Source organism: Pseudorca crassidens, chromosome 2 (assembly GCF_039906515.1).
Source record: "Pseudorca crassidens isolate mPseCra1 chromosome 2, mPseCra1.hap1, whole genome shotgun sequence".
NCBI classification, from domain to species: Eukaryota; Metazoa; Chordata; class Mammalia; order Artiodactyla; family Delphinidae; genus Pseudorca; species Pseudorca crassidens.
Window position 1 is genome coordinate 180,078,835 of NC_090297.1, and position 25,559 is coordinate 180,104,393.

General features: G+C 33.8%; 1 protein-coding gene across 25 annotated transcripts in view; it reads right to left on the minus strand.

Annotated features, from left to right (window-relative positions):
* KCNT2 (potassium sodium-activated channel subfamily T member 2) overlaps nt 1-25,559 on the minus strand; it is a 372,254-nt gene that overhangs the window by 208,300 nt on the left and 138,395 nt on the right. For 20 of the 25 annotated variants that reach the window (XR_010941497.1, XM_067729796.1, XM_067729784.1 and 17 more), the window contains 3 exons: nt 18,760-18,834; nt 17,448-17,531; nt 14,565-14,659 (listed from right to left, as the gene is read on the minus strand). Coding sequence is in view for 24 of the 25 variants with exons in the window: in XM_067729796.1 (XP_067585897.1) it covers nt 14,565-14,659; nt 17,448-17,531; nt 18,760-18,834 (254 nt within the window). In the remaining variant the exon portion in view is untranslated. Of the gene's footprint in view, nt 1-432; nt 510-14,564; nt 14,660-14,903; nt 14,981-17,447; nt 17,550-18,759; nt 18,835-24,249; nt 24,379-25,559 lie in introns of those variants that run through there. The other 5 variants (XM_067729801.1, XM_067729803.1, XM_067729804.1 and 2 more) reach the window with 5 other exon arrangements.

The following is a 25,559-nucleotide window of genomic DNA, read 5'->3' on the forward strand; positions in this document are numbered from 1 at the left end:
TTTGGTGTTTTGATCCAAGTGCATTGCAGGGGAAGATGGAGGTTCTTAAACTTGTAAGAATATTCTTACTGCTCTGTGGAAATAGATTGTAAGAAAGCAAGGGTGTCAGCAGACAGACCAGATATCCAAGCAAGAGACAATGGCTGTTTGAGGGGTAGAGACAGTGCAGATAGAGGGGGATGGTGCCTGGAGGGATCTTGGCCCTTAAGCCAGTAGGCTTGCTGATAGATTGGATGTTCTGCCTGAGAAAAAAGGAGCGGGCCAGATGACTCCAGGTACTTTGCTTTTCTTAAGGGATGGATCAACAGTGGGATAATTGAGAACACATAGGTGAAAACTGCCTGGAAACAGAGAAGAATTAAAAATGTTTTGGGCTGCTGAAGCTGTCCGCTTACAGATGGTTTTGGAAGCCATAGGCATCAATGAGCTCACCTAGGCAGATAGAGTAGCCAGGTCGTGGAAATCAAGAAAAGCCTTGATAACTTTCTCTGCCAATTCTTAGCAAACGTCTGGAAAAAAAAATTTATGTTGGAGAAAGTTAGGTGAAAGTACAAATGATCTTTCCACTCTCTATGTGTTCTAATTGATCTCCTAGAATAAAGTTGAACCCTGCCAAGCACCATAATTTGTACCACCACACATTGTCTCCTGAAAGAATTGCTTTCACGCACCTGTTAAGGCCTCATATGCATAGAAAAGATGACAGGTCATGATCAAACAAATCTGAGCTCACTCCTGGAGCCCCACTTACTTCCAAAACTCCTTAACTCTTTCCTCTGCCCTTACTGGTCTCCTCTCCAAACTAGGGATATAATGCATACCTCAGAGTGTCATAAGGCTGTCATGGGGGCTTAGTAGAACACTAAGCCAATAAGCAGAAAACCAATGCTATCTTTCCATTATGTAAATTTTTGTAAAAATAATATACATTGTGCATCTACCCTTATATATTGTCTCTGTATCATTCTGCCTACAGAATGAGTTCCTGAGTTCTGCAGGAAACAGGGAAAGAGGACATTAATTACATTGAGGGATGTGTGTGCTTTCTTTTTTCTGATAATGAGAGCTCAGTATAATTCATTTCTCTCCCCACCTCAGCTGTCTTAAAACTTAATATCAGGTTTATACTTCATCCCTACTATGTTGATTTGTTGTTTCTTCTACTTCTGTTATAATGACCCAATTTCATGTCTGTTTTGAAAACTGCCTCCAACTTTTGTTGAAGATTATACAGTGTTTTTCTGTCTCCATTTGACAAATGAATAAATCAAGCCTCAGAGAAGCTATAATTTAACTGAAGTCACAGCAAAAAAGTGACACAACCAAGAAACCTTCAAATCCAAAGAATTTCTGTTTTTACCTAAAGCCCCTCCAGAGAGCTGCATATGTCCCTGTGAGAAATAAAGCCTAAGAAGAACGATTTCTTTGTTAAACTAAAAATCTGTCCCCTAAATTATGGCAATGAAAATTACTACTTTACATTTACATGTACTTTACAAAACGCTTTTATATAAATGATCTTGATCTTTGTGTTTATTCAGCACTGGGTCTTGCTTGACTTTATAATTAGAAAATAGAGAAGATTTAGTGAAAGGCAAACGAACAAACCAAAAAAGTCCTGTAGAGAAAAATTAAAGCACTTGGGGGATATTTGACTTGAAGAAAAGAAGACTGTGCTTCAATTGTCAATATAAAAGCTAATTATAAAGCAGGGGATTGAAAGTGGTTTTTCACCTTCCCAGCTGGCACACTAGAGGGAAGAAGCTCATATGAAATTCAAATGAGGTATTTAGAACATCCTAAAATCAATTTGCTAGCAAATGAGAAGCCTAAAAATAAATACCAGAAACTTAAATATAAAGGTAGAACAAGGGCCTGTAATAAATATAATTCAGTGGGCTAACAGACAGGAATGAGAAAGAATTTTAAGTAGTTGAATCAGCCTGAATTATTAGGGATAATCAGAAATATTCTGTATACCATTTGCATAGCAAAATGTTGGTGAAAGTTATTATAACCTTGGGGCAGGAGATACCACCAGAATAAGCAATGGGTCTAGAGAAAGGAGACAGTGCTGAAATGAGGCTCTCAACACTGAATCAAAATACTCAAAAGCACAGAAAGAGGGTAAATTACAATACCCTCTATCTATTTAAGTAAAATATAAATGTAAAATATTATATATTTTGTAACATAAAATAACTTAGAGAATTTACTAACAGGAAATTGTGAGAAGAACAGCAATGATACATGACCCTGCTAAAAGTCAGTTGAAACACAAAAGTGTCTAAGCAATTTAAGGAGTTCAGTAACTGAAAAGGAATTAATGAGAAGGGAAAGAGAAGATGAAAAAATGAGGAGGAACTTTGAAAGAGAAAAAAAAAGATTTTATGGTGTTTTAAAAAGATGTATGAATTTTGCATAGGCTTTGTTGCTTGATGGTAAGAAATGCTTTTATTATAATGAAAATGTACTATAAAAGCTCTGACATTGACTATGGTTTGAAATAGGCAGCCATCTGGTTGGATGGTATAGAGAGGGCTATGTTTGGAGAAGTGAAAAATAAGAAGTATTCTGGGATCCACTTGAGTATGATTCTTTATTAAAGTCGTCTGCTGCTATTATATTTTTATCAAGTTCTCCTAGCATTTTCACTAGTTTTTACTTTATATATTTAACTGCCACCTCTTTTGGATACAGAGGTAAATGAAGATCCCGTCTCCTTGTAAATTGTGCCATTTATCCTCTCTTCCTACTCTGTTAAGGTTTTTGTTTTGCTTTGTTTTTAATCAGAATTTCTACTGTGTTCTTCCCTAGGTGCTCTTTTTTTTTTTTTTTTCGGTACCTAGGTGCTCTTTTCTAATCCATTGCCTTTAATGCTGATCCATATGTTGACGGTTACCAAATTCACCACCTGGTCCCCACCCTTCTCCTAAACTCTGAGCTCCTACAGACACATGGCTACTCGACACCTTACCTTAGGTTTCTAAAATGTGTCTCAACTAGAATGGACTCTTTTTCTTCCTCTTCATGTTCCTTTCCAGATTTCCTTATCCTCACATATGGCATGACATTCAGTCAGTTTCCCAAAATGTAAATCTCAAAGCCATCTTCAATTTTCCTTTCTCTCTCACCTTACGTCCAATTTGTCATCAAAACTGTGTTACTTCTGTTAAAAAAAGAAACCATGGGCTCCAAATGGAGTCACTTGTGCTGAGCCCCACATCAGCAAACCAAAACTTAACTGCAATTTTAGTCTCTCCCAAGAATGTACTCTTTAACCAGTCAGTCTGGAATCACCTGGTCAGCACTAGTGAGGTCATCTGCTGGATAGACCCCTGCCTTCCCCCATGGGAAAGTGACCTTGCCTGAAACAATCTACTCTTTGCTAATAAACTTCCTTTCCCCACCCTCTTTCTGCCTTTGAAAACCTTTCCTTTTCTACAGCTCTTCAGAGCTCCTTTCTATTTGCTAGATGGGCTGGCGCCCGATTCATGAACTGTTGAAGAAAGCCAATTTGATCTTCAGATTTACTCAGTTGGATTTCAGTTTTTAACCCTTCTAAATATTGGAGTAAAACACTTAACATGAGATCTATCCTCTTAACAAATCTATAAGTGTACAATAAATGATCTAAAGGTATAGTCATGGAATTAATCAATGGAAAAGGCATAACATGAACCCAGGATTGTATTGCTCCAATTTATGATTTTTACGATTATACCAAAGAGCAAGCACATCTCAGAGCTCACCGAAAAAAAGCAACTCTGTAGTCACTCTGGTATGACAACAGCTGTCATTAAGATAGAAATTAAAGAAGTTCTTAATAAATGACGGAAAATAACTGTGTTTAAGACCAACCTGAGCGAAAGGCACACAGAAAATGAAAAAGTTTCAGCACAGATTGAACCAGAATGGAGCATTTCTTAATTGTTGTAACGCTCTCTATTTTGGCCAAGGTCTCACACACCATTCTTACGGAGGAGCCAGCAGGTAACATAAATCAGTATGTGGCTTGTCCTGACCTTGAGGGGAATGCACTCACAGTTTGAGAATACAGGTAAGACAGTACAGGTGAGTCATGGCCTCAAATTGCACCATTCACAGCAGTGATGGACCTGGGCTCTTAACAATGATAAGAACTAGAATTAGAAGACAGGGCCCTGGGCACTTGGAAGGCTTATGCAGCAGTTCAAGACAAAGCTCCCAGTGCACATATGGTTGGAGCTACAGAGATGCAGCATCAGACTTACCAAGTATCTCAGCCCCAACCTGCAAGGAGGTCAACCTACCTTATTAAAATGACATATATAGAGTTTTGTTAATATGTGGCTGCTTCATTAAAAAAACAATACTGAAAAATAGTATAGGCACTGAAAACTTATACTTCATTTACATTCACATGAATTAAATACATTTTTTAAGTTTCAATGTTAGCTTATTATTATTTGCCTTTTAGAAAAATGTTTATTTTTGAAATGATTCATGAAGAGTGCTGGATTTAAGAGTCTACTGTGAGCTTTGCTTCTTTACAAAACATTCTTATGTGCTGTCTTTGACACAGATCCATGCAAAATAATTTTAGTGTTATACAATTCTAAAACAAAATGTGAACAACATTTATTTAGGATTTAAAATACAGATTCTCATGCTACCCTCTTTAAAACGACTGAAAAATCGTAATTGATTTGCTTACTTAAATAGGTTATAAATATAATAACAAAAGCACCTTAATTTCTAATCACTTGTAATTGGTGCTTTTTAAAATGTGCTTCTTTTAATATGTTACCTATACATTGAGTTATACAAGCTTTTTAAGCTTTGGCAAGGTTTATAAGGAAAACATTAATTTGAATGAAAGGAAATATTGAGACTGTAAACTTTTTCACCACAAATTTCACCTGGTAAATGTCAATTTGTACAACGAAATGTTTTCAGAGGGAAAAAAAATTCACATAGCAGAAATAAATAAATATCAACACACTCCCTATGAATCCCATTGCTGTGCAGAGTTAACTGGAAAAATTTAATTATCAATGGCATTCTGTGCTGAAAGCATCTAACACTTTGATTTCATGCTTGTAATTCAGACATTAGCATTCAGATCAACCCACAACTTGCAATTTGGTATTTACTGAATGAATACCAATTAAATTGTTCCAAATAATCATTTTCATTTCCTGTAGCATGTCTGCCTAAAACCTAAGATTCCCATTGGATTTAAGATCATTTGAGATGTTAGGATTTTACATTTTCTAGAGAGAATTGTTGCTTTTGAAGTAATAATAAATCTCATTTTTCTATTGTTAAAAGCAAGTTCTCACTCTGCTGGTCATTGTCTTCATGTCTATACAAAAAAAGGTTAGTAACTGATACCACAGGCCACAGATCTGAAGTCAACATACACTGCAATTTAGTAGTTCGTGAAAAGTGACCACACCCTACCCTATGCCCTGATGCACAAACATGCATTTTCTTTATTTCAAAATAATAGATAAACAGACTTTTCAGGAAAGGATTGGGATTTAGATCAGATGGGAGAAACAAAAGTGAGATTTCAGGAACCAAAGAAATCAAGGAAAGAAGTAGAAGAAAAAACAAACAAACAAAAATCCTAAGAGATGATGGGAAGAGAAAAGCATGATAGTACATGTATCCCAATGCTCTCTAGTATCACATAGGAGGTGATAATTTCAGTAATTTTATTACATTGTTCTTCTCTCTCAAATTTTAACATTAAAAGAAAAATTCTCAAGATGTAAATTCTGAAGTTATATGGAGACAAAATTAACAGCCAAAATTTGACTTATCTGGAAGCTCCTATTTATGAGGTATGTGTATGCAATTTATAAAAATTATTTCAGAGAGCATCTCTTTTTAACTAAAAAAGTTGTAGAAGTTTTACTATCCAGTTATATCTCTTTGACAAGTGAACAGGACTAGAATGTCTTCATAAAACCATAGTGGCATAGAAGGTTAAATTATAAAGATTCTTTCCATCACCTGACACCAAAAATGAAAAGAAGGCATTTAAAAGAACATTCTTAGAATATATGGTTTGAATATGCTTAGCTTACAATATATTTAAGTATCTTCAGTTGATAAGGATATTGTCCTGGGATTTTTAACCCCGGAATGTTATTTTCTATCAATCGCAAACATTTGTTAAGCATCTTATATTTTCCAACCACAAGAGATACTGGACATAAAATGGTAAGAAAGGAAAATTGAAACTTTGTTATATACGATAAAAATTTGGCAGGAAACACTGATAATTAAAGAAGCATTATATATTTTATAATTTTTTCCATCACTGAGAAACATAAAGCTTGGGCATCTCCCATTAATTCAGATAAACTTCAAGAAAACGTCATAAAAGAGCTTCAATCTAAAAGTCGAGACTCAAAGGATAAGCAGGAGAGAAAGGTGAGGAATTTAGATTAAAAAAAAACTTAACATGAGAATCATTTTACAAATGTAAAGAAATTAATCATACAAGTCATATTGAATGTGATCCTTACATTTTGCATTTTGTGTTAAATTTTTTTGCCTCTTTTTAAATTCCTTAATTTTTGTGACTTTCGTTTTAAAAACTTACACACATTCATTTTGAAAATTTAAACCATAGCAGAAAGTATAAGAAAGTTAAAAGAAAAATCCTATATCCTTATAGAATCACTTGATATATTCTTATCTATATCTCTATAGAAACATAGAAGTATAGAAAGACAGATGAACAGGTAAGTGGAAATAATCTGAACAGATTTTAATCATGTATATATGTGGTAATTTTATCTAAATGTATCATATTTGTTGTTGATAAAACTAAAAAAATAAAGATTAGAAACATGCTAAATTTAAAGTAACCATTCACACAAAAGAGAAAGTAATGGCTAAAATATTTTTCTATAGTTAATCCAAAATATCTTTACAAATGAAGGAAGTGTCATCTTAATGTCTTATTAAACTATTATCCTACTTCAAACAGTAATTTAAAATTCACAATAGAAATGAGCAAATTATCATAATTCTATTTGAGTTTTTAGTTTGATTACAATTTTTATATATCTAGGTTAATGACTTCTAGAACTTCATACAAATAATATTACAAAGGTTAAGGATGTGGGCTCTGGAACCAACCAATTTGCCTAGGTCCAGATCTGAGCTCTGCTTCTTACTAATCGTAGACTTTGGATAAACTAAGGCTTATCTTTCCATCTAACCTTTCTGTGCCTCAGTTTCTTTTAACATTAAAAGAATGTTATATTTATTCTCTGTAAAATGAGAATAATACCTACCATAGAAGGTTGTTGTGTAAAATTAAACAATTTATTACACATAAAGCAATAAAAAAATTGGCTGGCAAAGAAGGTAAACATTAAATAAGTATTAACTGTAATTACTATTATGATGACATTTTAGGATCTCTTTGGGAACAGATCATTCATGTCTGCTGCCACAAGTAAACTGATTTATCTCTTACCTCAAATCTTTTATCAAGACTTCTTTATTTTCCTTAATTTTATTTCTTAATTTTGTAGATTTTGTCCTAAGGTAATTTTTTCAAGGAGACCTCACATGTGTCACACTCCCTACGTGTATTCATTTTTGAGGTTATCAGTTGATGGCTTTCATACATAACTGACCATCTTGAGTGGTATAAAACCAATGTCACAGAGCCTTTCCTGCAGAACTATTATTCTCCTAAAGACCATCAGAAGTCGTTGATTCTCAACTAGTGCAGTATGACAACTGGCTTTCTCTCACACCTTTACCCCAGCTTCTAAGTGGAAACCTCCCTTGGCTAGGTGTCTTCACCACGAACAATAAAAATGAGGTCTCTGCCTCTGCTTAGATAAATCTTCAACTACACTTCTGATAAAATGAAGTGTGAGATGGGGTTTCCCAGAGCCAGATCCAATGAGTAGCTGTTGCATATACCACTGCTTCTCATAACGTATTTTTTTTTCCTTTACCTTTTTTTTTCTTATTTTTGTAATACATGTTTAATACTACATAGGTAGCATACTTTCTAAGTTCTTGTATATCTGAAAATAACTACATTATCCTCATAATTCAGTGAGGGCTTAAATTCTATTAAAGTTTAGGTTCTAAATCAATTTTTCTTGGAAACTTGTGAACGGTGTTTTAGAAACTTTTAACTCAGATGAGAACATGGATATCAGATTGATTCTTATTCATTTGTAGGTAATGCCTTTATTTTTTCCTGAAGTTTTAGCACAGCTTACAGTAGATAAGTGGATATTTAAGATAGATATACTTAGCTGTTTTACTTTTTTTGCAAATTCCTTAACTACTTTGTGCCTCAAAGTTTCTTCATCTATAAAATAAGGACAATAGAACTTATCTTATAAGCTGTTAAAGGTTAAATTAGTTAATACATGTGCTCAGAAAAGTGCCTAACACATAGGAAACCCTTGAAATGTTAGCCATTATTCTCAGTATTTGATGTTTGAAAATAACTGTACATTATTGTCGTATTTCAAAAATTGCTTATTTGTTGCAGAATTTTAATTCAAAACCATGTTTCTTAGATTTTTATATTAATAATAATTACATAATTATTATTTATATGTATTCAATAACCATATTCTGCTTTTCCTCAATTTGAATTCAGCTTACTTGGTTAATTAACTGCCTAAAACTTGGCTGCTCACGTATGCAAAATTGAGTTGGGACAAATAGTTTTCTATTTGTTCTAGTGTGAAACAAGCCTGGGGACTGTTAGTCAGTTGCCAGATCTTTAGACAAATGCACTTTCTGTCGTTTATTTGTAATATAAGCAAAACAAATGTGACCAAACAAAACTAGTAATCAAATATCATGATGGTGCTATACTGCTAGACCATATGTTATAATACTTTCTCCAAACTACAGTACTTAGCTTCTCACTGTCCACTTCCCAAGTAGCTCTTTGCCTTAAGAGTCAATTCAGTAAATTGAGTTCAAGAACTTAAGCATCCAGTATTCAATAAGTATTAATCAAAGATGCACAAGAAAATCCCAAGTACTTTTGAATTAAGCATGCTAATAATGTTTAACTAGATCATATTTTAAACAATAAATAAATAGGTTCATTTTCTCCTTAAATAAGACTGAGGAGGTAAAATAAATTTTTTTACACTGGACTAAAACACAAAATATCCACTAACCTAATATAGCTCTTTGCTTTACAACTCTACAAAATAATATGAAAATACGTAATACATATTCAAATAAAAAATTTGAATCAAAGTAGGTGCAAAAAAAATCTACTAGTGTAAAATTAGAAACACCAAATGCATTATAAATTAGAGTACTTACTATTGGTTAGAATATGCTGATAATTAAGCTAAAGTCATGCACTTAATTACCAGATGGACCAGTTGTCTCTGCTTTGTTCCAGAGACACAGGCTGAATCACAATTTCCAGCTGTCTTGGAACTGTGCACTACTGAGCTGGAGGGGCACACAGCCGACATGTGGGAAGATTAGTCCAATTCCATTACAATGACAGGAAAAGCAATTCTGAGCACATTCCCTACAGGAAGGGGTCAGTAGCCTCATTTTTATTTCAGTTTGGCACTGAGCACGGTGTCTTTTATAGACGAATGCTTAATGACAGTCCTTTTTAATGTTCATAATGTTGAAGACAAGATACATTTTAAAACCATACAACAGCTTTCCAAACAGGTAATATTAAGATTGTGAGATCCATGAACAACAGAGCCATTTCATCAAATATTAGTTCCTGAATCATTTGGGGCTTAAAATTTAATGTATGTATTAAAAGTTCTGATTTGGTAAAGCAATGATAGACTTGCTCTATGAAACAACTTAACAGCAATTAATTATGACTAATTTCACCACAATGGAATATATATATATGTGTGTATATATACATATATACCATTATACATACATAGATACAAATATATACACATATTTACAAATATACATATAAAAATATGTACATATATACACACACATATATATACATACATATATATACATATATATATAATGGAATATCACTCAGTCATAAAAAAGAATGAAATCTTGCCATTTGTGGCAACATGGCTGAACCCAGAGGGTATTAAGTTAAGTGCGACAGAGAAAGACAAATAATGTATGATTTCACTTATATGTGGAATCGAAAAAAACAAAACAAATATATGAAAACAAACAGGTGGTTGCCAGAGGGGAGGGGATCTGGGGACTGTACGAAATAGATGAGGAGAATTAAGAGGTACAAACTTACAGTTGCAAAATAAATGAGTCATGGGAATGAAATGTACAGCATGGGGAATATAGTCAATAATAATGTAGTATCTTTGTAGGATGATGATGGCGGTCAAAAGGTACAAACTTGCAGTTATAAGATGAATAAGTACCACGGATGTAATGTAAATCAGGATTAATATCAATATAATTAACACTGCTCTGCTATATATGAAAACTGTTAAGAGAATAAACCCTGAGTTCCCATCACAAGGAAATTTTTTCTTTTATTTTATATTTATATGAGATGATAGTCACTAAACTTATCATGGCAATTATTTCATGATGTATATAAGCAAATCATTATCCTATACACCTTACATTTGTATAATGCTGTAGGTCAATTATTCTCCAATAAAACTGGAAGGAAAAAAAAAAGTAGTCAGTCCCCTGTCTGCTGCCTAGAATCATTTTTAGGCATCCTGATTCAGTTTCATAGTATTATTAACAAATTACTATGCTTAAACATTTTAGAGTAAATCTCTTTTTGCAGGTTCACGTGATAATTCAATCATCTTGTATAAAGAGGACTTCTGAAATTAAAATTTTTGGAGTGTTCACACCATATGCCATGCCCTCTGCTAGATAGACATTTTATAAACATATCCAATTTAATCCTCATTTGAAAAAACACAAACAACAAAAATCTTATAGGGTGATTAATATTGTACTCATTTAATGATGTGGAAAACAAGGCTAGATAAATAAGTAATTTGCCCAAGGCCTCCAAATTAGTATAGCCTTGAGTTTTAAACAAACAGTGTACATGTAAACGTTCATGACTTATCATTGCCAGAGACTGCTTATTGTTCCACAGCATCGCATTTTTCTTTTTCTTGATAGTATAATATTCAACTGGGTATTTGTTGCCCCGACAGACTACATTTTTTGCAGATTCCCTGCAGCTATTGTGTGGGTATATGACCAAATCTAGCCTAAGTTATGCACACAATTTCTGGGTTGTGCCTTATATTCTTCTTTCCTAAGGATGGAGTTAGGATGTAATGGCAAGAGCAAAGCAGCCATACTAAACCACAGAAACCCTGTTTTGAGAATGGCTGAAAACAAGATATAAGCAAACTTTGTCTCCAACAGTATTAAGCTGATGGAACAATCTTGGAACAATCTTGAACAATCTTGGGGCTTAAAATTTAATGTATGTATTAAAAGTTCTGATTTGGTAAAGCAATGATAGACTTGCTCTATGAAACAACTTAACAGCAATTAATTATGACTAATTTCACCACAATGGAATTATATGTGTTTCTATTTGTGTAAGTTCTTGTATCTTTGTGTATATTTGTCTTTTATAATATGTGTAGTGTAATTCTTTGGTAAAATAGCCTGATGATACAGCATAAGTAATGTATCATTGTTCATATTTTTCTTGTAGGTAACCCAACCATCAATGGTGAATTTGAATAAGACTTATTCTACCTTACTATGATTATCATGATTTATGAAGACATTTCGCTTGTAATGCTAGAGAAGAATACACAAAGAAATCAAACTTCAGTTTTTCCATCCTTGATATTATAATTTTAAAACATATTAATGTAAATGTATTGAGTACGTGTGATTAAAAACAATAACATTTTATGTACCTAAACTAACTCTATATTATAATTGCACGTTAAAAGGTAGACTCATATCCACGTATTGGTGACAGTTTTAACATTAGATAGTATCTGTCAAAACTACCACTCAAATGTCTAAAGTTTAAACATACATACACACAACAACAACAAAGTAACTATAATTGCAAATAAAACAAAAAGTGAAACACAAATGATTAAAGTGACAAATAAACTGCATAATAGAAATTACATATAGATCATGAAAGCCCTTTATCTAGCACAGCACTGTGGCATAAGAAAGTGGCAAAATTTGTGTAGTTGTTTCCTTTGAAAATAAAAATTACTCAAGAAATAGATGTATAGGCAGAAAGTAATAGCAAATAGAGAGCCCATTGTGGGTAGTTCACTGTGATGAGGATGCCTCCAGAACCAAAGTACTGGACTAAGTGTTATCATACAAAAATAATCTGTCCTTACTTTTGCATTAAAATTTCGATTACCTCTTTAGCAAATTTACTTTAACAGACTCCCATATTATTTAGACTCATTTATTTTACTTTTTGTAATTTTCCAGTAATTGAGAAAGTAGCATGTGCATAGGTATATAAAAATTTTAATTTTAAATAATACTTTTCCTTAAGTAAAATGAGAAAATTCCTAAATTATCTAAATTATGTATCTTAAAATTAAGAACTTTTTGTGACATTAGAAGAGAAGGCATTACTGTTAGTATTTCAAATTTATGCAGTTAGATATTTACTAGGTAAATAATAAAAACAATTTGTGAAGAGTAAAAAAAAATTAAATGATAAGATGGCATTGTGTCCATTTTAAAGGGGTATTTTATGTTTAAAGGCATGGAATATCCTAAAATGTGTGCTTTTTAAATATAAAAGTATGGAATAAAACATATTTCAAATCCATTTAAAAGAGGTATTAATTGCATACTACTTAGGTGTAATAGTTGTTATATTGCTGTACCTACAACTATATTTACATACATATATCTATAGCTATACTTTAATCTAAAAATAGTATTGTACTAGTGATGAAGGCATTCTTCCTATTGCAGTACTTCCTAATTAGCTTTTTCTCTTTCTCAGTAGGTCGAATCCAGGTCACAGCACAAATACACATAATTAAGTTGAAAAACAGACATATCATTCTACATCATTTTTTGATTTTCACTTTTTTTTTTTCTCTAGTAAGGCTCTGCATGAATCCATATGGGCAGTGCATCATTTCTCATTCCAAAAGAAGAAATACTGCTCAACATCACTAATCATTAGACAAATGCAAATCAAAACTACAATGAGGTATCACCTCACACCAGTCAGAATGGCCACCATCAAAAAATCTACAAACGATAAACGCTGGAGAGGGTGTGGAGAAAAGGGAACCCTCTTGCACTCTTGGTGGGAATGTAAATTGATACAGCCACTATGGAGAACAGTATGGAGGTTCCTTAAAAAACTAAAAATAGAACTACCATATGACCCAGCAATCCCACTACTGGGCATATACCCTGAGAAAACCATAATTCCAAAAGAGTCATGTACCACAATGTTCATTGCAGCTCTTTTTACAAAATAGTCAGGACATGGAAGCAACCTAAGTGTTCATCGACAGAGGAATGGATAAAGAAGATGTGGCACATATATACAATGGAATATTACTCAGCCATAAAACGAAATGAAATTGAGTTACTTGTAGTGAGATGGATGGACCTAGAGTCTGTCATACAGAGTGAAGTCAGAAAGAGAAAAACAAATACCGTATGCTAACACATATATATGGTATCTAAAAAAAAAAAATGGTTATGAAGAACCCAGGGGCAGGACAGGAATAAAGACGCAGATGTAGAGAATGGACTTGAGGACACGGGGAGGGGGAAGGGTAAGCTGTGACAAAGTGAGAGAGTGGCATGGACATATATACACTACCAAATGTAAAATAGCTAGCTAGTGGGAAGCAGCTGCATGGCACAGGGAGATCAGCTCGGTGTTTTGTGACCACCTACAATGGTAGGATAGGGAGGGTGGGAGGGAGATGGGAGAGGGAGGAGATATGGGAACATATGTATATGTATAGCTGATTCACTTTGTTATACAGCAGAAACTAACACACCATTGTAAAGCAATTATACTCCAATAAAGATGTCTAAAAAAAATAAAAAACTAGTTCATAAAAAAAAAAAAACTGTTTTCTATAATAAAGCAACGTACCAGTTGCCTCCCACTGTCCTGTCTGCCCTCGCTTTCTGCCTGGATGCCTGAGAGAACATCGGGGGAGGAGGGGCAGGCAGACAGGGACGGGCAGGGACAGTGTTCTCAACAGCAGTTCTGCTTTGAAGATTATGGAAAGATGAGGGCACCCCCATGCCAGCAGTTTGAAGGAAAAATTATTGTTTGACAACTGTGGCCTGCAGTACAAATTCTTGTGATCTGGTTGTTTACAGCATTTAGGAAAACCTCAGAGCTGCAGTAAATATCAATACCAAATGGTTGACGTGCTTTCTTGTTTTTTTCCTTAAGACTGAAGTAAGGATTTTACTTCTATTTCTATAGGTGACCATTACTTTTTATAGTGAATATTTATCTATTCATTTACTGTAGCCAAATCTTAATTAAAGTGGTTTATTATATGTTTTTGTAGAACTATAATTAAAACAAAACATAATAAAAATGCTGATATGTATGATCTTACCAGGTGAAGATAAGGCATAGTAATGTAGATATTAAAATCAAAACTTGATTAAACATTGCAGACTGTGTACGCTGAATGGCTCTGTGTAGATCATTCTGAAATAATACAGAAAAAGCATATTTTAAATTTTGATAGATACTACATATTCATGAGTTTTGTTACATTTATTACTATGTATTACATTTCAACTATCTTGTGCATACTCAACACACATACTTTAAATGGATATAGCAGCATATTTTCGTTTTTGCCTTGGTCTATATAACCTTACTGTAACATTCATATTACCAAGATAATACTATGGGAGACCACCAAAGCACCAAATTTTAGTTTACTCGCCTTACAAACATCTGTAGAGTTGTTACACTGACTCCCCAAAAGCCCTCCACGGTGAGTATGCTCTCTTGTGGAAAATTCTAATTTTAAAAGATCAGAAAATAATATGTTCAATTAAGGGGAAAGTAATAGATGGATCAAACTACAACCATATCTCATTCTCTGAATCAGGAAAAATAACATGAATTATGCCAGGTGATTTATCATAAAAATAAAAAATTATATAGCCAATGAACATTTTTAGATTAATTTCATTCATATTAAGAGAAATGTGAATTCAAGATATAATTTTATTTTCCAATTGAAAAACATTGAAAATAATAATACCCACTGTTATTTAATATGCAAAAAACAAGCACTCATATATAATACTGCTCATGTAATTTGTTATAAATTTCTTGAAAGTAATTTGGTAATACAAGTCAAAATTCACAAAGGTATGCCCTTTCTACTTCATGGTTTCATTAATTTAATTAGTATTTACCCCATAACATAATTTCTAAAAGCTAACCACATGAAAATTATGAGATGGAAATCAAATACTTATGTATGTTCATCTTTATTACAAAATTATAAGATTTATTACGTGAAATAATGAATGTCCATTACTATTAAAGTAACTAAAAATGCAATAGAAAAATGGTTAAATAAATTGATCAAAACTAGATAGCAGATTTAATGCATCCATTAAAAATGGTTTGAACAGGAATATTTAATGACATAGGAACCTGTCCACCACATACTATTATATGACAAAAAAATTAAATTATAAAATTAAACATACTATTTTGTGTGTGTGTGTTTTCATAGAAAATATTAGAAGAATATAAGTTATTACTAGTGCTTAGTCTGTGTGGAAGGTTTGTAGTTTTGCATAATGTTTTATTTTATGGTTTCCTGTTGTATAAATTTTTTATAGTAACATTTTAACAGTCTGCATATCAGGACTGCGTGAGATAGATAACTTCATCAATACAAGCAAAGTCTCAATGAGTCATAGTTTATCTTTCTCTACCACACATTTAACCAAAACTGTAACAAAAACAAACTAAGTTGACTAGAATTTCACCTCGCATCTCTTACTTTCTTCTAACAGAGGTGTTAATGAACAGAAAAATAAATTAAAATTTAGCAACCAGGAAGAGGAGAAGTAAAATATAGAGCTATGATGGAAAATGAATCCTAAATTAACAATGCAAGCACTACTTCTACTCTCAACGATTGACTAATAATTCCTCTCTTGGTTAGGTTACTTTTTCCAACAGCTAATAAATGCAAATTAGCAAAGACGTTTATTTTTTTTTCCTGTAGTATTTTTTTTTCATTAGGAATTTAGGCAATCTATATTTAGTGAAATAGTATTTTTTTGGACAGTTAAGACAGACTGATGTTTCCACAAACCATCCACAGGCTACAGTCTCCCCTTCTTAGTCATGAACTTTCATGAGGCTCCAGTGGTTGCTTAACACAGATGTTTAGAAATATTCATCTGGTTGTGAATATTCAAATGTTATCCAGATATTCCTTTTGGCCACAACTGGTGTCATAATTTCTGTTAAAAAGCTATTTACATTGTAAAGCAATTATACTCTAATAAAGATGTTAAAAAAAAAAGCTATTTAAGAGAAAAGCAAGTTTGCCTCCAAACAAATTTAATTTCTGTGTGATAAAATTAATAATATTGAGCCCTTACTATGTTTATGCCAGATACAAGATTTTACACATACATATATATGCATGTATATATAATTTCATTTAATTCTCACAGCAAGCCTGTATGTAGGTACTTTTATTCTCTTGTGAAGATGAAGACATTAGCAAAGAAGTTGAATCATTTGCTTATCTTATCAGAGCACTTAACATAGAGTGGACTCCTATTAACACCTGTAGAATAAATGACCAAGCAGCAAGCTCACTCATAAGTGTCCAAGTCTATTATAGCAAAGAGATTTTGGTCATAGTTATAAATCAGTCCTTCTGAACAGGGTCAGCCTTGGGCAAAATGCAACTGTGGCACATCTCTTCTTTCCTGCTTCCCCTTCTCCCTCCTAATATCCTACTCCCAACCCAACCCAGCCTAAAAAGGTGACTTTACATGAGGGCCTTCTGGCTGCAATATAGGGTCTTACAAAAGCCTATAGATTTTTATGGACTGTGAGACTACCTACAGTTAAGAACAGTTTAACAATGTTACCTCCTGAAGCCTTAAAACCAGGGGTCCCGTTATACATCAAGAGATTGCCTTAGAAGGGAAGGCTGTTTGTCTTCAGGAAATTGGCTAACTAGTTGGACCAGTCCGAACAGCAGTTAGCTTTGGTTTGGTGATATTTGGAATATCTGAACTATTTTTGTTTACCAGCTCATAGGGCCTTATGAAGGAAGGGACTTGGCAATATGGGTATTTTATGACTTTTCATTCTCATTAGGGTATAAGCAGACTTGGGATCTATTAGCTTAGACAGTTATGCAACACATCACTTTAATGAGGTAAGAAATAATGGAGTGTTGAAAAATATTTTTGTCTTTACACTTGTCTTTTATACTTACAATCATATTTTCCAAGGCATGTTTGGCAAGCCAACAGTTTAGAAAGACTGGGACAAATAGATTTCTTAAGGAAGGCCAGAATATCTGGAAAACAAATCAAAACTAAACTTTTATCTCAAAGCAAGAAATCGATATGATTGAGAAGAAATGTGAAACAGAAATAAGTTATTAAAAACAATAGAATGATCTAAAACATGTGGCAAATACTTTAAACTCATATGACTATTGAAATGCAAGGAGCAGACAGGATCTTTTCATTCATTCTCTAAGTCTTACTTAAGGAAAAATTCTTCGGAAAATTATTGTAGAAGCAGAATGAAAATAATCAGCCCTCACTGGATGTCAGCTATAATGTGCTAATTAGATCACTAAATCTTTTAGTGTGACAGTTTATAATAGACATTACCTCTTTCTTTCCTGCAGCTGGAAGTAAAAAGTAGATGTAAGGAGACAGAGCTTTAGTTTTTCATAGCATTACCACTTAGTCTCTGCAGATGCAAACATTCTTACTGACTTTGGGGAACTGTACTCCACTGGAATTATGTTGAATTAGCCATTCAATCTGGGGCCAGTTGTTCCTCTAGATAAATCACTCAAATTAAAATAATTGTCAGAACTGAGCAACAGCCTCAGATCATATTGACTTCTTTTCATAATTTGCCAAATAAAATTCAAACAAATAAGGTTTAGAAAGCATATTACCAACAGATATTACTGTAACTTTATCAAATAGAGATTAAGACCTAATTTTGCAATGGGAAAGTGCTAGTTACATACTTTGTAGTTAAAACAGGATCACTGTGGAATTGGTCCTCCACAGACTTTGATAAAGAAGCAAATTACTAGTTGTCTGGCTGACGGCAACTTTCTTAGTAAAAAGAGAACTGGACTTAGGAAATCCTATGGTTAAGCTCGAGATAAACATATTCTTAGCATGAGAAATCTTTATAAATACTTGGTTTTACTTGGTTTCTATTTTTTTTTTTAATTCCACAATATACACAAGAAATGGAATGATTAATTCCTGGTCTGTTTAGACAATATTGACACTTGTTAAAATGGCACCTCTAGAGCATATATTTCTAAAAGCATTTCATTTTGCAATTGTACTAAATCTCATTAATTTTCACTTAATTTCACAATCCAGTTACCCAACTGATTTTACTATTTATTTTTTAATATCATGATTTAAAACAATAACAAAGTCTAAATTCATCCATCTGAGCTAATATGTTATCTATTACTATTTAGATTTAAAGACTTTATGTCTAATTAAAAACTTATTTCTTTTAAAGATTCTTTTAGGACTTACTGAGATAATGAAGGGAACCGCATTAATTACTTCCAAGATGAAGGGTATTCGTAAAATCTGTTCCCAGATGTTTCCCTTCCAAGAAAGAATGAGTAAAAATGAAAGTCAATTATAACTGAATCCCATTAAAGGGGGAAAAAGACAGCATCAGAATTTCTCTAGCAATAAGGATGTTTATATTAATAGAATACCAAATTATTATTTAGAAATGTAGCAATGACTTTTAGAGATTATTTTGCTGAATGTAATTGTGCCCTCTCAATTTTGTAGTCAGTGTAAGAAGTAAAACAAATGTTTGTAGTAATCCTTGAATATTGCATATAACACATTTTAATCATAACATATTTCATGGAAGAAAAGTTACTAGTAAAAATAAAACACATTAAAAAACCTTACAGAATCAATGAAAAAGCGACTCAATCTTAATTTTTTTACTATAATAATTACATTCACAAACTTTAAAGCATATCAAATAGTTCGCAAACACAAACATATAACAATGTTCCTTGGAATTAACATTGTTTTTAGATTAATAAAATTTAAAGGGAGGATTTTCTCAATCTTCTGGATTCTAATTTTCCAACCCACATAGTGCAACAATATTAATCAGGCCTGGCTACCTAATTTGTGGGGCTAAGGGCAAAATGAAAATGCAGGGCCTCTTAGCAGGGCCTCTTATTAACAAATTATGAAGAATTTCAAGAAGGTGACATCAGAGCATTAAAACAAGCACAGGCCCTTCTAATTGTGCAGCTCTGGGCAACTGCACTGGCTAACAGGTCATTCCTGAAACTTTCTTGAACGGTGTCTAGCAAAAAAGAACTCAGAACTTCCTAAAGCAGTTTATTCGTCTATGAAAACAAGAACTACCCATTAGTAAGGCAATTTGAAATCTGACTCCCTGTAATGTCTAATTATTTTGTGACACTGGCTATAATATTGGGATTCTTTATTTTTCTTGAGGTCCCAAAGCCTTAAAACATTACAATGATATAAAACACCTCCACTTCACAAGGCAAGTTCTAGATCAGCAATCATCTGTGTGCTAAAGAGGTTTTGTTATCATTAGTTCATCACCCGTCTGCAAGCTGTATAAAGAGTGGAGGAGGGAGCAGGTGGAAGAAACAGAAGCAATGAGACCTCCTCTGTGTAGAGATACAAGGGTGCTGTGTTACTTCCCTCACCACATCCAGCTCAGTGAGGAGAGCTCGGGTGAACGACCCAGACAGCTGTGCTCAGACATGGGGGCTGCATTTGGCCAATGCTTAAAACATCATCAAAAAACAGCAGAGCAAAGACAAAGAGAGTTGAGATGAGAACAGGCCATACTTATGCCAATCCTAAGAGGTACTTATTTTCTGCGGATGAGATATAGACCCTAAAGAATGAAACTTATGGCCATTCTAAGTTCACACTCAGGAGGGCTGTGTTCCTAAGGGGACATGGAACCGTGACAGACGGTGGCCCTCAGGACCCCAGGGCCTGGGTCAGAGCCCTAATGGCCAGCCTGAGGCTTGAGGCATCAAGGAGCTTTGGCCAAAGGCCTCAGGAGAACTACAAAAGCCCCGTTTGGACCTGCCATCAGAGCAACCCAACCGCAGACTGTTCTTGTGCCAGTAAGGCAACTTTGTCCCAGAAGCTGACCTCACTCCTCCCCATGCCTCCTCAGCCCTGAGGGACCAAAATCAGCTGGTGTCAAATAAGGGAGGAGGGGAAAAGAGGAGATGGCCCCTAAGATGATCCCCTGCCCCATGTGGTTCCAGGCCAAGAAAAAGTTAAAACTGGATAAGAATTTTAAATTTTTACATACTGATCATAATTTCTTAAGTACTAAACTGAGATTTGCATTGCGATTGAAAAGTCTAAAAAAGCTAAGATACCTGCCCAAGACTTCATCTGATGAGCATGGCTCATAAGGAAAATGACTGGATTTGAAGGAGAAATGCAGGAAGACTAAAGCCTCTTCCTACTTGCACTGAGTCAGGCCTACCTATTCAACAAACCATTTATAATTGATTTTAATTATGTGAAGCTCCTATTTTTTATTGTGCAGGTTAACATTACCATTTCTTTCATCAGTTTTTTATATGACTCAGTTTCCAGAATGTTTAACACTTGGCTTACTCTTTCCCTACTGTGTTTTTACTTGTCATTGTACATCGTTCCTTGATGTCAATGATTCTGCACAGGAAAAGAGACCGATGTGACCAGAAGAAGACGGCAGGGTGGAGTGGGGAGGGGTATGAGTACAGTTACCACTGGTCATAGGGCAGGATCTTTCTACGAATACACAGCAAGATTAGTTGGTTTTCTTAGCTGTGGCACACTGGAAAGTTTAGCTCGTAGTAAACCAAAAGTCTTTCTATCTCTAATGTCCCTCTTCATTTCCATTTATAACACACCAATTTGATTTTTATGATTTTTTCTCAAACCAGTAAAAGAGTCTCATGACTGGTATGTGACTTGGTTGGGTTCCCTTCCGATTTACCTTCCATATTAAAGCCAGAGAATTCTTTCTAAAATGCCAAATTTCCATTGCCATCATATTAACATCCAAACTCCTCATTACATCATATGAAGCTTCATAACTTGGACTCTGGCTACTGGTTTGGTTTGTACCTACTACATTCCTAGCCCACCTTGAATTCAGCTACAGATACATCACATGTAAAACTGATTTTGAGGCAGTTCTCTGAACACACTACGCTATTTCATACTTTTACAACTTTGCTCACATACTTCTCCCTCTGCTTGGAATGTCTCAGTCCCCATACCTTCACCACTAACTACCTGGATATATCTTTGTAACATTTTATAAAACTTATTTGTTTATATGACATTTGGACTCAATAAGCATGTGAATGAATAGATGAAACTTTCAAATATCTTATACATATTCTTCCCTTCTTGGTATAATTAATTTTTGACCTTAAACATTTATATTTCTTTCTATTGGATCCAAATGGAAACCCCTGAAAGAATATTATTGTTTAAAGCCTTCCTGGTGCAATTATAAATAAGTTGTTAAACTTATGGCCACAAAGCTCAACAGGTTTTCTGGAAGAAAGCATTTCAAGAGTACTTGGCTATATACCCATCTTAGGTAATCTCATCTATGTGTCAACTTCAACATATCGTCAATAATAAACCAATGACTTCCAATGTTGTATCTCTAGCTGAGATCAATATTCTATCTGAGAATCTCTTTCAGATCTCCACTGCCTAATCCACTGCTTCACACAGATGCCTCAAAGGCACCCTGTGGGTAATATGTCTAAAAGTAAAATTTAAACGACAATGAAAACAAGACAATCCGAAACCTATGGGATGCAGAAAAAGCACTTCTAAGAGGGAAGTTTATAGCAATACAATCCTACCTCAAGAAACAAGAAAAATCTCAAAAAACAACCTATCCTTATACCTAAAGCAACCAGAGAAAGAAGAACAAACAAAACCCAAAGATAGTAGAAGGAAAGAAATCATAAAGATCGAAATAAATGAAATAGAGACGACTCATCTTGATGACTCAGACTCATCAAGAAAAAAAGGGAGAGGATTCAAATCAATAAAATTAGAAATGAAAAAAGAGAAGTTACAACAGACACCACAGAAATACAAAGGATCATAAGAGACTAACAAGCAACTCTATGCCAATAAAATAGACTACTTAAAAGTAAAATTTATGATGTTTGCCCTGACTGGTTCTCCAGTAACAGAAACCAAAAGTTCTGGAGAAACTCTTTACACCTTCCTTTCACATGCTAAACAAGAATAATTTGACAATAAGACTTCCTGATTCATATATGGACCTTGAGTCCTCTGGTTCTCATTCTAATGCTAATCCCACTCCAGCCTCCTAACCGGTCTCCTCCCCTTCCTTCTTGCCCCATTCCCATCCACCTCCCACAATGTTACCAGGAATATGTTTCTAAGGCACATCTCATGTGCCAATCCCTACCCCTCACCGCACGCCACCCCCACTCACTTTGTAACTCTTGAACAATTCAGACACTTGCACAGCGAAACACAGATTCTATTACAACCTACAAAAGGCAACAAATCGTTTAGCTCTCCTTGTCCTCTCCCCGCGAATTTTAAAGATCATTCTTTCCTAAGACCTTCCACTCCTTATATATGCCAGGGCCTTGGCACGTGCTTTTTAAGAGACTTGGAAAATCTCCACCTTCCTTTCCAATTTCCCTTTGTCTAGTTAATTCACACACATCTTTCAGCTCTTAACTCAAAATCTTTTGAGTGTTTTGAGGCTTTCCTTGCCCCCTCATTGCACACACACCAGACAAGATCAGATTCCCACACTAGGTTTTTCTATCTTCATCAACATCCTTCTCATTCCTTTTTTTGTTTGTTTTTATATATCTAATCAACACTTGATTTTAATGCCATGAGGTCCAGGTGAGAGCATCTGTTTAGTTCGGGATTCTTTGCTCTGTTCCTAGCACAGTCCTTGACAGCCTGAAGCTCCTCAATAAAAACTAGAACTGCATTATGTCAAACACGCTCCTGTGGATTCATAGCTAATGTGTGTGTATTTGTGTGTTGTAGCAAAAAAGGAATTTCCCCCTGAGGACTAATTTTCACAATATAAAATTATACAGGGAGGCAATGTACTCATTGCTAAAAATAAGCGAATAACTTTTCGATTATATTCATTAGGTTTAATTCTAAGATCTCAGGTTGTCTTCTGAACATTCATAAATTATCTCCCCTAAGATAAGCTGACGAAAAATAGATAGAAAAATTATCCAAAAGTTGCATTGGCTATTAGAGAGTCCCCATCGGCCTGCATCATATAAATCCACATGATAAAAGTAATTATGGTGGAAAAAGAAAGCCTAAATCTGGAGAATGCGGCTACATAGAGAAGCATGAAATAAGATCCAAAAGGCAGGCACATGCCTTTCAAAATTAAGTTAAATACCTGTTTCACTTAATCTTATTTTCCTGAACGAGATGAAAGGCATTAGTCTCCTTCCAAATGGTAACCTAAAGAAAAAAAATTTCTAAAAAGTAGGTTTTTCTGTTCTAAGCGTGTAGAGCTCTCTGTGTTCCTCTCCTTATTGACAGAATTCAGTAAAATATAAATAAAACCTAATCTAACCATTCTACAACATTTGGTATGGATGTAACCTTCCTTAACCAATAAAAATGCAGGACAACAGGTGATTTTCTAAGATGTACCAGGCTTTTATTTTTATCATAAAAGAAAGTGCAAGTTTGGAACTATTATCTAGGTAACTCTAAAAAGCACTTTAAAAATTATAAGATTTATGGTAATTTAGTTGTTAGCCCAGGATGGAACATGGGACTTTTAAAAAGCATTTTCTTCTATAATATTAAGAATACCTATATTTAAAATATTTAACCAAAAAGACTAATAACTTACTTTCCTTCAGTGAGTTTAAATTATGGAGTAACCCTATGGCAGTCTTTTGTATTTCTGAATGTAAACTCAACAACATTTAGATTTACCATTTCCATGGCATGGTAAGCAGAATCACCAGGATCTAGGCGTCCTAGTCCAAATCCTTTGTTCTTTCCAGAAATAAGCCCATCATGATGTTAACATTTCAAAACTGTTGCTTTTTCATAAAGCGATTACTGTATAGAAAAAAGAATTGTAGATTTAACCAAAGCCTTCTAGGTGTGCTGAACTTTTGTTTTCAGAGATTTGGAAATTATGCCAGGGTGTGTTTTTGTTTCCTTTTGAGTTAATGAATGTATGTGTATAAATAGAGTTCTATTTTGAAAGCAGCTGATAAAGACATAGAGGGTATCTATCTGACAGAAGAATAAGAACTTCCCTGTTGGGCAATCCCTGTGACTATTTTGACAAACAGCGATAAATAAACATGAATTGAATGATGATTTAACTTCAGACCTGCAATTCTGTATGACAGAGGACAAAATAAGTGGATGTCAGGGATTTGTAAGTTATTATCTGCTAACCTCAACATACACTTTTAAGAGTTTTTGCTCATTTTGCTTTTACTCATTAGTCTTTTGATTTAAAAAAACTATAGTCTCCATGATAGTTAAAACTTTTTTAATTGTTAAGGATTAAGTCATGCTTATTTTAGAAAGTCTAATTTTAAGAACTATAAAGTACTTACAAATAAAGTATTAAATTTATTTTAAAATATCACATATATACATATATGTTGTATATGTAAATATATACATTATCTGTATATATATATGCAGATGTAAACAAATATGAGAAAATTGTATGTTGATTTGCTATTGATATTTCAGAACTAGAAATATCAAAGAGCAATATTAGAAATGGATTTCATTACTAATACAATATCCATTTCTGCATACCTATCTATAATTTTTCTTAAAAGTCTAATTTGAGAGAAGGACCTCATTTGAAGTTCTGCTGTATGGATTTGCATTATATATATGCCATAAATAGTTATCAATTATTTAATTTTTTCATTCCAAAAAATGTATCCAACAGTTTATTGAAAGGGTCAGAAGAGTTCATGAATTTGACTGAATATATGAAAGGAAAGAAGGTAATTAACAGCAACCTGTCCTTCCAATGTCACATAACTCCTTTTTATCTTTTGTGTTGTAACACACAGGACTCTCACCATGAACCTCTCCTCCATCTAGACATTAATGTTTATGAAGGTCAGAATGAAAATATTATATGTCATCTAGCTCTACCTGCTAGGTCTTTGCTCTCATTTTATAAATGGCAGGAATTAATTGATTACGAATGTCAGCACCACATAATTACAATGGAAAATTATAATTCCACCTTGAATCTCTTC